Source organism: Danio aesculapii, chromosome 13 (genome assembly GCF_903798145.1).
Source record: "Danio aesculapii chromosome 13, fDanAes4.1, whole genome shotgun sequence".
NCBI classification, from domain to species: domain Eukaryota; kingdom Metazoa; phylum Chordata; class Actinopteri; order Cypriniformes; family Danionidae; genus Danio; species Danio aesculapii.
Window position 1 is genome coordinate 16,591,979 of NC_079447.1, and position 14,266 is coordinate 16,606,244.

At 38.9% G+C, this 14,266-nt stretch overlaps 1 protein-coding gene across 1 annotated transcript in view; it reads left to right on the top strand.

The window, feature by feature from the left end:
• nin (ninein (GSK3B interacting protein)) overlaps positions 1-14,266 on the top strand; it is a 40,468-nt gene that overhangs the window by 18,065 nt on the left and 8,137 nt on the right. Inside the window, exons 13-20 of the mRNA XM_056471365.1 lie at positions 2,347-2,436; positions 2,525-2,651; positions 2,748-2,839; positions 5,562-6,631; positions 11,243-11,341; positions 11,431-11,482; positions 13,911-14,048; positions 14,141-14,218. Coding sequence (XP_056327340.1) covers positions 2,347-2,436; positions 2,525-2,651; positions 2,748-2,839; positions 5,562-6,631; positions 11,243-11,341; positions 11,431-11,482; positions 13,911-14,048; positions 14,141-14,218 — 1,746 coding nt within the window. The remainder of the gene's footprint in view (positions 1-2,346; positions 2,437-2,524; positions 2,652-2,747; positions 2,840-5,561; positions 6,632-11,242; positions 11,342-11,430; positions 11,483-13,910; positions 14,049-14,140; positions 14,219-14,266) is intronic.

The window sequence follows — 14,266 nt, forward strand, 5'->3', positions numbered from 1 at the left end:
TATATTGTTGCTAAAGTACAACACAGCTGTAATAATGAGCAAATTTTTCAATAAGCTTCAGCTTTCTATGCGTTATAATTATACGCCATATAATTATAGCACCAGTTTACACGTTACAGTATTTATTACAGTTTATTATGTTACAGTATTCTGTAGCATTTATTAACAAAGAGTTGTACACATTATACACTTTACTATGTGGTTCAAAAACATGTTTATTATAAATTACTATAGTTTTTCCCCATGTAAATATCTTCCAGGCGTGACTAAATAACAGATGAAAGCATACAAAAGCGTGGACACATAGTCTACATTATGTATTTCTTTTTTGTAAGGGGGAATAAGAGCTCCACAATAATAACAGTTTAGTTTTGTCGCAAGGGTTGCATTTCTTTTTTGTTCTGTCGATGGACTTGCCTTTTTATATAACACATTAACATATTTATACCCATAGCTAGGCCTGTATATAATCTTTATTGGTGCTGTCGAATTAATTGTGTTCAAAAAAAGTTTATATACATGAATGTATTGAATTAATGTTTATTACATGGCACCTTTTCTTCCGTTTTTCAGAGTTTCTTGAACTATCCCCTGTTTATTAGCAAAAACTCTTGGAGTTCTGTAAAAGCTGTTCGGCATTTCTTATTTAGACCGATTTATACAATTGTAAACAACATAAAACAGAAATGTTTTGATGTTCTGATAGCAATTCCTATGTAGAAGAACTACTTCCTGCCCTCCATCTGAATTTTGCGCGTCATCAATAACAACGTGAAAACAATCTATAAGGTAGGGTTTTTAGATGGAAATGGAAATGTCATGTGAATTAAAGGTGACTTCACACTTGGGTTGCTTGGAGCATTTGTTTCAGAACCTAGCGTGTTGTCTTTCTTGGTTCAGTTTTTAAGGTATATATGAAGAAAGGAATAGCAGGGGCCTGTATCATGAAGCTGGATAACCAGTTAAGTTTCAGTGTAGTTTGCACCAATCTGGGGTTTTATGGAAACATTAAGGCAGCTCGGCTTTATTATTCTCTGCTTCCATGGTATTTTGGAGCAGCTGAGCTGTCTTCATGGTACCTAAAACTAAACTGAAACTTAACTGGCTAGCCAGCTAATCTGGCTTCATGGTACAGGCCCCTGGTCTGAGCCTAATCAAAAACAAAGTTCAGTTCTTGGAGTTCAGGTTGAGATGAAAAAACAGTGTGACTTTGTTTGGATATCTATTATACATCTATTAAAAACAGAGACGACTTGGCTGAAACAAGGCTAAATCTGGTCTGTTAGTTAAAATTTATTAGACGTCTAACAATAGTCATCAAACAGACACGAATGAATGAATGACTACACAAGCGAATCTGTCTTGATGACTAGTCAAAATGAGGCTTGGACTGTCAGTGAAAATTTTAACTAAAATGTCCAGTAGACCTCTTTTAAGCACAATTTCTTGGTGAAGACTATCAAACTATGCCATTTCACAATTCATGATTAGCAAAGTGTGACTATGAGTGTGCATATTAGTTATCACAGTTGAGAAAAAAGGACCAGGTTTAAGTCTTCAAGAACGCTGTCTCGATGAAGTCTCTCCAACTATTTTATGTTACAAAGTTTTAATTAGAAATACTTTTTTTAAAATATATTTTTATGGAACGTTTTTAGTGCAAAAACATCAGAAATGTACATTGAGTAATAAGATAATATCCGTCATTCATATCATTTGAATCCTGACCCCCACATGAAAAATTATTATAAAAATAAAAAAATAATAATTTATTTAAAAAAAAAAAAAAATTAAGGACATAAAATACAAAATTATTTTACAAAAAGGCAGATTACATTTCTTTTGTAACATAAATACTTTAACAGTAATCTAATTTAACTTAACTGGCTAGCCAGCTAATCTGGCTTCATGGTACAGGCCCCTGGTCTGAGCCTAATCAAAAACAAAGTTCAGTTCTTGGAGTTCAGGTTGAGATGAAAAAACAGTGTGAAAAAAAAATAAAATTAAGGACATAAAATACAAAATTATTTTACATAAAGGCAGATAACATTTCTTTTGTAACATAAATACTTTAACAGTAATCTAATTTAATATAAATGCTTTAACATAGCAGAAATGGCAGCTACGTACCACCATGGGAGTGCCAGACTAGCTACAGATATTGGTGCAATGTCAATGCACAAACTCAGTCTTTCTTTTGAGAATGACATAAGCAAGTGCATTCTGGGCTACAAGAGGGTGACTGTTGATTCAGATGATCCTGTCTTTTATGTGAGTGGTGTCAAACTTAACCAATTGAGTAGTTTTGTGGGTTTCAAGATGATTTTTATTTCTGTGTGTGTGTAGTTTGGTGATTTGGATCCAGACAGTGCAGAGTTTTATCAGCAGGAGGATCGTCTGAGACAGCTGCGCAGGAGCTATGAGGAGCAGTGCAGGGTTTGTAACTTCTCCATTTCTGTTTACTTCCCGCTTTTTATTTTAGTCTTATTATTCTGTCTCATATCTGTATGTGCATGTATTATAGGAGCTACAGGACCGTATAGATGAGCTGGAAGCCCAGCTGGAGGAATATCAGACTTCAGGCCACACACCCTTGAGACGTCCCGGACTGAGTCTGTCTGATGAAATGGCCAGCAAGAGTCAAGAGCCAGGTAACATACAAATAACCTCATATTCATAGTTAAAATCTAATACATTTTCACAGTTTTGGGTTTCTCACATGTGCTGTTATGTGTGTACCTGTGTAGCTTTTCAGGAGCAGCAGCCATTAAACATGAGTCTAGAGACGGAGATGTTACTGGAACAACATCAGCGAGAGATGGAAAACATTAGAGCACTGGTGAGATGCACAAAAGTGAATACTGTATATAAAGAGCCTATGGGAAATAGAAACCCTCTCGGTAAAGCAATGTGTGAGGAAATTAAAAGATATCCATTTAAAACAGTACATACAAAAGCAATTTTTAATGCTCATAAATTTGTGAGAAAATTAGGACAGACATTAGACGATGGGGGCTTCATGTGTCAGAAGTGTATCTGGATTAGTGATGGCTGCTTTCAAATCAGTGGTTCAGAGCATGTATCAGATTTTCAAGGTAAACACAGATTCTTTACAGCATTAAGGTCTTTGCCCACTGAAGTCTGATGCTTATAAATTAATCCATTACCAAAAATCGCAAAACATTTCAGTGTCAGTGCAAGCAGTGATACTTTGTTCTCCTCTCTCTTCTCCAAGGTAGAAAAAGAAAGATTAATAAGCTACATGTTGTGTTCATCCAATACTGCATAGAGGAAGGAGAGAGTTCAGTTTATTATCAAAGAGCTGCACTGGATTATCCCGAAATGCAAAGTTTATTTCAGAAATCAGTGGAATCTTTTTGATACATTGCTTGTGATACTTCACACATTCATGTACGTAAACAAATCCTGAACAGAGACTGGCAGTAGACATAATATATGGCGGCCGCATTGACACGTCGAAGCAATGGACCAAAATCGGACCATGCTTTCTATTATAATTTCTAATGAGCAGTACGTCAAATGTATGGACACACACAACAAACAGCAGCAGGGCAGAGGTGTGCCAGTCATTGAATCCAGTCACAGGTTTTCAACTGTCCGTCGCATTCTGTCTTTATTTGAAATGCAAAAACAGAATGCCATCATTTGAGCTATAGATAACTTAATGACAAACACAGCGCATAAAATAAAGTAAGAGAAATTCATTTAAAGATTTTACTTAAAGTATACTCAACCAACGTGTTACTCTCCAAAGTTTCAGATATTGAGAATGTTCATTTTATAGAAACAGTAAGGAATCCTTGTCACTTATTTGTTGATTGCCAGAATGTGCAATTATTTTGGATAGACTATTCTGCTAAAACTAATGTTTATAACATTGAATACAAAAGAAATGATGTTATTTTGAACTATTATTTTATCATTATTATTATTATTTTAACAATTATTTTGTTAATTTTATTATTGAAATGGTAAATTCTTTATCCATAAATGTAGACTTTCAAAATCCTCTCCTTTTATACAAGGTTTTTGTCAACGAACTTATTCTGTTAATGAAGTCTCTCAAAGCTGTTAAGTAAAAGCTCTGTCTGTTGTAAGCTATTATAATGTTTTTGGCATCTTGTGAATGTCTTCCATTTTGTTTTTTTTTATTTCGGTTCTCTTTTGGAATTTTCTTTTTGTTGCCTGTTTTTGCTGCATTTGTACAGGATGTCCGCAGGGTCTTAAAGTATTAAAAGTTGATAATTAAATTATGAGAAACTTAAGGCCCTTAAAGTATTAAAATCCTAATCGTGTTTTCTTAAATCAAGTGTTGTCCAAAGTGTTTGATTCCAAAAAAGCATAAATATATTTATTTTCCTTCTAATATTAACAACGCCATGCTCGATCCACGCGACCGTTTCTGACCGGGGCATGTCCGACCAAGCTCCTCCGTCATGGTGATTTCACGTAATTTGTGGCAAACACGGGAAGGTGATGTGATGCTCTCCACATGTAGAGAAACCATAGTTGGGCACTTCTTGTTGGAGAAAGACTTGTTTAAACAGTGACTGAAGCCTGTCGCTGAAAACAACCGTGTAATTTATTCTTTCAAGCTTTGTTTTTTCCGAGCTTATCTGAGTTCTGTTGCATAATTCTGCTCCATAGATTTATTTAACTACATCAAACAAAAAAAAAAGACTTCATTCTGTATTTAGCTCTTCGCTTGTACGGTGGCTCTGAACTGTTTCGGATGCGAAAAGCAGAAAAAAATCGAATCTCGTTCAAATTTATTTTATGACGGACAAAAGGTTCGAGGGAGTGTGTCGATACAATTCACACAGCGTGAGGTCGTATTTATTTTTTTTAACGTGCAAAATTTACGAACGATAATTTCAGATTAAGTGTGCAGTACCTTTTTACTGTTAAGAAACACTTGAAAATTCAATGGTTTTCTGTTGGGAACTTCCAAAGTATGATTGCCCAAAATGGCAAATAAAGAAATAGGTTTCATAATTTTTACCTGATCTCGGATCAGTTTTTAAAAGTTTTAATGAGAAATTTGTAAGAAAGGAATGATATTAGTTAATAGTTTCTTAGTTAATAGTTTCTTGTAGTCCTGATTCGAAGGGTATGGATGTAAGGGTATGGACTCAATGTAAGCTAATATACAATATAAGCTATGCTCATTTGATAGGCTATACTTTCAATTTAATGTTTGCATTCTTTGAAAAAGCAGGTTTGATCAGCAGATGTCCTTAGCATTGTAGTGTTTTGAATGCTTCAAAACAGTGAATTATTTAGCAAAGCAATTGGTTCAATGTTTCGAAGCTTTAAAATGCTTCTCATCTCCAATCACAAGTTTGCGCACCGTATCAAATGGACTGTATTGTATGCAATAACAAGAAATAAGTTAAAAATAAAGAATACTTTGGGCTTTAAAAGGATGATTTACCCACAATTAAGACAGAACTCCTGTCTTTTCAAGATAACCTTTATCCAGAATAGTTTGCCAATTAATTTTGAGACCTGTGTCTGTTGCTCTCTTACCCCCTCTGTAGGTTGATGAAGAAAAACGCAGCGCAGAGGAGGAGAAGAGTCTTCTCTCTCTCAATCACCAACAGGAGTTGCAGGTCTTGAGGGAGGAGATGGCAAGAGAACTCGAGAGAGCCAACAAACTGGAGCAGGAGATTACTGCTCTCCAAACTCTCCACCAGCAAGAGCTTCACTCTCTCACACAGGAGGCGCAGGACGCCAAAACCTGTGTCGAACAACTTCAGGCGAAGGTGCAAGTGCTAGAGGAGAAACGGACTGCTTATGAGGAGCAAAGTGAAGTGCATGCTGAGGAGATGAGTTTGATGGAATTAAAACACCAGGAGATGCTAGAGACAAGCATGCAGGAGCAGAGAGAGAGACTGGAAGAAGAGAAAGAAAAGAGGCTCACAGAGCAGTGGAAGGAACAGCAGAAGAGCTATGAGGAAATGCTAAATGCACAGCTAGAGGAGATGCAGCAGAGAACAGAACAGGAGTGTGTTGAGCTGGAAAAGAGGCTGAGGGAGGAGTGGGAACAGGACAAGAAGGAGTTAGAGGAGAGCAGTAGGGAGAAATTAAACTCAATACTGGAGGAGAGAGAGCGGGGACTTAGGGAGGAGTGGGAACGGGAGAGACAGGAGCTGGAGGAGATCAGTAAGAAGGCACTGCAGGCTGTTCTGGAGGAGCGTTTGGAGAAAGAGACGCGGCACAGGCAGCAATGGGATGAGGAGCGGGCTTCATTGGAGAACAAACATCATGCTCTGCTCCTACAGCGTTTACAGGAGGAGAGAGAGCACTTCCGCACACAGCAGGAGGAGACCGAGAGCATTATTATTGAGCACTGGGGGAGAGAGAGGGCTCAACTGGAGAGGCAGCACGAGGAGGCGCTCCAGGCCTGTTTGGAACGGGAGCGTGAGAGACTACAGATGGATCGAGAGGAGCTGGAGAGCAGGTGGCAGCAGGTTTTGATTGAAGAGCGGAGTCGGATGGAGGAGGCACACAGGGAGGCGATGCTGGAGCTGACTGGCAAACACAATGAGGAGAGGGAAAGACTCAGTAGCCTTTTGGAGAAACTACGCACAGACATTGCAGAACAAAGGTAAGACACTCTAGTGGCAAAATTACTAACAGGAAAGCCACCATTTTGGAAATGGAGAAATGGTATATTACCTTTTACTTACAGTCAAGTATAAGGTATAAACAAGATATTTTGAAGAATTTTGGGGGAAAAAATAGCCATTGAGATCCATATAAAGAATAAAAAAATATTATGGATATCACTGGGTGTTTTTTCCAACATTCATACAATTAATATTAACAAATACTATCTTTATCTTCTATGAGGTGTTAAACATCATCTGTTAAAATCTCAGAACAAATAATTTTCAAAATTCCCTTCAAATCCCTATTAAATCTCAAGGAAAATTAAATTTCAAGGTAGCTTCCCAAGAAAGTTGCATTGTTTTCCAATTAAATAATATGAAAAGAAGACCTGCTTCTCAAGCATGCTGTCATTTTAAAGGGCACCTATTTTAGCCCTTTTTTAAATTAAAGATAAGTCTGTTGTGTCTTAGTGTGTCTGTAAAATTTTAGCTCAAAACACCCCTCAGATGATTTATTATACCTTCAGAATAATGAATTTTCTGCTTCGAACACAATGTAGCTGTGTTTGTGGCTTGTGCTTTTAATGCTAGTTCTCCCCGCCCACTGTTCCAACGTGCCTGTCAGAGTGTGCCTCAATCTCTGCCTCTGCTGCGTCAAATAAACAGCACAGTAAGAAATTTACCCAGTGATTATTTGATGTATTTGTTGTGAAGTTAATTCAAACCTTTCTGCAGCAAGTCACACACAATGTCTTTACAAAGTTCATGCGCACACACATCTTTGCACTGTTTTTGCAGAGCAAATGTGACTGGATACAAGTTAATATCCACTGGTGTACATATATCCGTTATGTTAATGTACAAAATAAACCTGATTTAACGTCCACAATCCGGGATTGAAGCATCTTTTATAATTATACTGACATGCGGCTGTGGTGATAACAGAAAAATTGTCTACGGAGACATGTTAATACGTGGCTGTCAATCAATTCAGTGGGTGGGGAAACCGCACTCGTGTCACGTTGCGATGGGCCTCAATATGGGAGTGATTTGGATCCTATTTTAACATCAGGAATATTAAAAAAGAGGGTTATTGTCTTTATATCACTCCAATTTGACAGTGGACACACTATATCTACTATCCAAACAGCTTACAAAAGATAATTTTTATCATAGGTGCCCTTTAACATTTACAATCTACAATTCCTAGACTATTTGCTGAGTATTTATTTTAGGTAATGTTATAAGCTGTTGATGTTGATTGACCATGTGCAGGAAAGGGCTGGAGAAACAATTCTCTCAGCGAATAGAAGAGGTGGAGGCCCGTTTTAATGGTGACCAGGAGGCAGTGTCTGAGCGTTTTCAGGTCGATTTGCATAAACTTGAGCAACACTACCAAAGTCAGATTACAGGACTTGCCCAACAGCATGCTGCCGATCGTGTCCTTTGGGAGGAGGAATCGGAGATAACCAGCAAAGAGATGGAACAACAGTGGAAACTGTTGAAAGAGGCACTGGACCTAGAGAAGGAGGAGTTCAGATTAGAGCGTCAGTCTATTGAACTTGCGCGCACACAAGATTTTAAAGCTCTGACAGACAAGAATGTGCAGCTTCAGACTGAGCTGGAGGTTCTTGCCAGTGCTGCTCAAACCAAAGAGATTGAACTGAGCCGCCAACTCAATGAGCTGCACAAACAAGTGCAAGAAAGGATGGAGGCCAAAGACCTACTGCTGGCACAAACCGAGAACAAAGTCACAGAGCTGGAAAAGATGCTGAAACAGGCCGTGGATGATTTCATTCAGGAGCGAGAAGAGCTGCAAAAGAGTCTGTCTGCTTTGGAGAGCAGGCAAGGAGAAGTGCTTTCTTTCCATAGCATGGAGATGATGGGCACAATAAAGGAAGACGAGGAGCTCCTCTATCAGGAATTAAAGGATGAGAGACAGGCTATGCTTGCAGAGAGGGATGCACTGGCATTGAGAGTGGTGCAGTTGGAGGAAATTGTCTTGCAGTTGACAGGAAGCACTGGAGAACCTTGTGCAGAACCTTTGGGAGGAACTTGTACTGCGGAATCCAGTATAGAAAGCAGTGAATATAGTGCACAACTCAACCAAGATACTTGTCCAGAGTCAATTGATAAAGCTAGTCCAGTGCACATCATATCACTGCTTGTAAACCACGATGATGAAGAGATAGTTGGTGTAGTGGATGTAGTAACTGATGTTGGTGATCCAGAGCTTTACAAACACCCAGAACTTGGAGTTACAAATGATAGAACTTCAAACTCTTGTTGTGATGTTGAATTAGTCATGACTGTTGTAGAACCTTACGATAGTGGATCAGAAACTCTCTGTCTTAAAGAAGAGAAAGAAAAGACTACAAAGAATCTCAATGCAGTAGTGGATGGTTCTGAAAATGCAATATTGAGTGGGCTGCAGAGAGCAGAGACCAATAGCAGAGAGACTGCTGAAGGAGGCACTGAAGTTGAAGCTCAAATCTGTAAAGAGTTTGAACCTTCCTACATCCAGGAGAGCCTGGGTCACCATGAATCTCCGAGCACAGATGACAAATCTGAAAATGAAAACCATTCAGAGAACAATATCAGCATTGCAAGTATTGAGAGTGAAATTGTGACTATTGCAAATGAGATTTGTACCCTAACTACTGCTAACAAAGAAGAGGACAAAGTAGCTGATCTGAGAGATGTGTGCTTACAGGAGATCTTTGATCTTCAAGAAACAGTAATACACTACAGTAAAACTTCAGAAACCAACTTCTCCCACCTGCAAAGCCCTAAACTTCAGGATTTGGAGGAAGAGAATGTCATAAATCAAGTACCAAAGCACTTAGAGGAAGTGGTGGCCACATTTAAAGATGTGCACCTTGCGAACCTAAGGGTCTGCTTTGAGCAGAGTATCCAAGAAAACCTGCAGCTCATGGAGCACAACGTGAAACTGGAGCAGAGAGTCAAGAGTCTGGAGGACAAGATGCACATAGTCCAGGACTTTCACATGCAACAGGCATCTGCTCTGGAAGAAACGACACTACTCCAAGTAGAGAATTCCAAACTGAAGGTACTACTTCAAGAATTTGTCAAACAGGGTAAGTCTCTTCAGTGGGACTTTGACTCTTCAAATACGTTTAACAACTCATTGTGCAACTCAGAAATGAAGGAGAAGATTGCTGCAGTGGCAGAGCTTGAATTCTTCTGCATGGAGTTTGAGAAACAGAACTTGCATTTACGCCGAGCACTTGCTGATCTGCAGAGCAAATCATTCAGGATCCATACACAAATGCAAGAGCGGAGGTACCATGTGATGGTCTTTTTGTGTCCTGCTTCAGTAGAAAAGTCCCCTGCTTTACTTATTAGGTTTGCTCCCTCTTGCTCAGTCACCACTGTTTAAGTGCCTGTGTAGACCCCGCCTCTTTTGCAGAGAGAGCCATGCCCACCAACATAAACTCCTCCCACCAACCTTCTGGTGAATGAATTATACCCCAGTTTTGCGAAAAAAAGATTTGTCTGTCTAGAGTAGCTATTGTATACCTGACCTAACCCTTGCCTAAACTGCTCATTTAAATAATTGCAAATGTATGTGGAGAATGTTATTTCACAGACTAAAAGTTTACACCAATTCTGACGCAACCAAACTTTTGAAATGGTGGTTTTTGTTTTTTATTTCATGAAAAAGATGTTTGTGAATTGAAATGCATCAAATGTGTACCGGACAATGTTTATTGTCTATAAAAGTTAATCAATCTAAAATAAATTCTCTGATAATTTTGAGATTCCTCAATATAAGCTTTAATGATTTTTTTTAAAAACAGTGGTCCCTAGCTTTAACGCGGTTCACTTTTCACGGTCTTGCAGTTTCGGGCAATCAGACATGCTTTTTTTTCTACAGTGCATTGTGTTCTGCATCCTGACTGGCTGTAGACCATTGTTAATCAATCTCCTCTGTGCCGTGTCTCCTGTACAGTACAGAATGTGTTCATCTTTCCAAATGTACTGAAATCTTTAATTGCTAGCAGTGTGACTGAAGTGCTGTACTGTATGTTTAAAAGTTGTCACCACTATGTCCACGAAACGTTCTGCATCGTCAAACGCACCTGAGGTAGCACCCAAAAGGCAGAGGAAGATGCTAATCACGGCACAAAAAGTTGAACTTCTGGACATGCTAAAGGAAGGTAGAAGTTACGTGGCTGTAGGGCGCCATTTAAAGAATAAATAAATGAAGATCAAATGGTTTTGATCTTTGGTTTTTATTCTATAATACTGGACTTATTTTTTTGCAAAGGTTTAAACTTTAAGAGTGTTTAAACGAGAGAAAATTGTGAAAATGTTAATGCCTATCTGAGAAAAGTGTATAAAGAGTGTAGTGAAGGGTTTTACAGCCTTAAAACATCTATAATAGTTGTAAAAAATAAAGCTGACTACTTCGCTGATTTCCCTTATCACAGGTTATTTTTAGAACACAACTCCCGTGATTAACGAGGGACCACTGTACATCCAAAAATAAAGAGGATATTCGTGAAAGGAATTGATGCATTCTTTTATCCTTTTCTCATAGTTTGTTGTCACAGAGTATATTTTACAATGTACTTTTTGTTTAGGAGTGAAGTTTGTCGTCTGGCTAAAGAAAACTTCATTCTAAGACACAAGATCTCAACAGTGAGAGAGGAGGACCTGAGAGAGAACCAGGATGATGTGCGGTAAGATGGGAATGCAGTTGTTTTACCTGAGCGTCATTAACTTCTTATATTTTGAGCTGTCGAATGATGTGACATGCATCTTTCTTCAGATTACAGCACATCAAACAAGGGAAGAGATCAGTTCAAGCACTCCGAAGACAGGTGAGTTTATTTCATTACTCACAAATTAAAACTGTCTTCAGTATGCTTATTTCACGTGACTGCCATTTTAGGAAACAAAACTGAGACTGCGGTGGTAAGAATCCTGGAAGTGTAGGATCAGCACTGTAAACATTGCAACAACAACATGCAGTGGACTACAAACCTCCAGATGTTGCAGATGTGGTGTAGACGTCACTTTAATATCATTCAGTTAAATTAAATTTAACAATTAAAAGCATATTAGGCATTAAACAACATCACAATTTATTATGGCCTTAAGGCTTCAATTCATGGCACCAGCAAACACAGTGGGGACGCTTCTCTGCTTCAGCCTGTGTAACCCGGTGAGCAATAAAACAATGCAGTCCTCTGTATCACACCCTTAAGTTGTCTGTAATAGTGTTGTCCCAGTACTGAAATTTTAAAAACGTCCATTTCCCGCTAACATTTAAGCACCTCTGAGCACGTTCTTAAACAGCTGATTTGCCATGGTATTTACCAGTGTTTAACAGAAATGACTGTGATTGGCTGTGAAGGTCATCAGCTCAACGCTCTTTGAGTGCAAACACATACAGGGACACTGGAGCATTTTAAAGCCGCGAAGATCAGTCAATTGCTCATCTGTGCTAGCACTCTGTAAACATTGGTGAAGTGCAGTGAACTGATGACCTTCACGACCAATCACAGTCATTTCTTTTGAGCACTGGTAAATCAGCGATGTTAAATGTTAGTAAAAAATTAACGTGTTTTTTTTTTTTTTTTTTTTTTTTTTTTCCGTACTGAAATTCAGAATCGTGACAAGTTTAATATAGTAAAACAATCAGTTCATTAACTTGTTTGGGAAAGAAAGCGTAAGCTAACCAGTGCCATTTTTCTTAATTTAGCTGAAAATGAGGTCTGATATCCCATTTTATTTTTACTAGAACGAACCTTCGGGTCACTCGGAAGGCGGTGAAATGATAAATTTGTGTCACTTTCTCTTCGCTGATAAGATATACAGCGAAGTACCGAATGTTCCTGTGTGACTCCAGGTGATACTTGCGGATTTCTTCTCAGCACAGGCTCGATTTCACTTTTAAAATGGCAGCACATGCATATATTACGTCTATATATGCATGTCCACATATATAGACGTAAAATAATGAAATATCTTTGATTTAAATTAAAAAACGCACTTTGAATTTTCATTTTCACGCCTTGTGTTTTTGCGCTCTGTAATTGAACAAGACTGTATATATTAACATGAGGTATTTTAAATGAAAGCTTTCCACTTACTACTTTATTGCAAAGAATTGTTTTCATTTTATGCAATTGACCACCGTTTTTTTTTTCCAACAAAATGAGTAATTCCAGAGTTCACATTTGGCTGATGATTGAAAAATAAATGCATGTTTGGTAATGCTGTCCCGGGAGAGAGCCCTGAGCTCAGAAGATAAAATGAATGATAAGAAGATCCTTGGGGGTCACAGTGGTGCAGTGGGTAGCACGATCCCCTCACAGCAAGAAGGTCGATGGTTTGAGCCCCAGCTGGGTCAGCTGGCATTTCTGTGTGGAGTTTGCGTGGGTTTTCTCTGGGTGCTCCGGTTTCCCCCACAGTCCCAAGACATTCAGTATAGATAAATTGAATAAGCTAAATTGGCCGTAGTGTATGAGTGTGAATGTGAGAGTGTATGGGTGTTTCCCATTGTTGGGGATGGGTAAAATGTATGCTGGATAAGTTGGTGGTTCATTCTGCTGTATTGACCTATATTAATAAAGGGACTAAGCCGAAAAGAAAATGAATGAATAAATGAAGATCCTTGAGCCCGGGGCTCCCTCCCATTTCATAGAAGGAGAGGGGAGTCTGAGCTCAGGTAGGTCTTGAAAACTCCACTGTATTATGCTAGGAAAAAAGGTTGAGGAGTCAGGTGGATGTCTTCAAGACAACGATTAGACTATTACGGTAAGACTATTTAGATTTGGATTCATCTGATTGGATATCAAGTGATCGCTAATGCGGGACCAGCTGTGGTCAATCATACGTCCACACTTAATCATTCATTTATTTTCCTTTGCCGTAGTCCGCCACAGCGGAATGAACCGCCAGCTTATCCGGCAGATGTTTAACACAGCGAATGCCCTTCCAGGTTCAACCCGGTTCGGAGAAACATCCATCCACACTCATTCACACACACATACACTACGGACAATCTAGTTTCTTCAATTCACCTATACGACATATCTTTGGACAGTGAGGAAATCTAGAGCACTTGGAGGAAACCCACGCGAACGCGGGGAGAACATGCAAACTCCATACAGAAATGCCAACTGACCCAGCTGGGATCCGATCCAGTGACCTTCTTGCTGTGAGGCAACAGTGCTAACCACTGAGCCACCGTGTCACCCCACACTTAATCATGTCCACACTTAATTACATTTTTTGCCTCAGCTCTCAGAGCCTCGCCGTCTGGGACAGCAGCTGGAGGAGGAGAACTTTATTCTACAGCAAAATTCAGATCATGTGCTTCGACATGCACTCCAGGAAGTGATTCGACAGCACGACAGCTCTGCCAATGGGAAGAATGGGGTATGATTCCAAATGTGTAAAGGTCATAGAACTATTCCCAGAGTTTGGGGCAGAAACATAATATTTTTCTTTAAATGCTCTTACTTGTGCAGTTGTGTGATCGGGAGGAGATTTCTTCCAGGACAGAAAAGGAACTGCTTAGATCAGAACTCAATCGGTGCATAGAAAAGGTACAAACAGCACATACATAACGAAGGGTCCATACTAGATGATTTAGT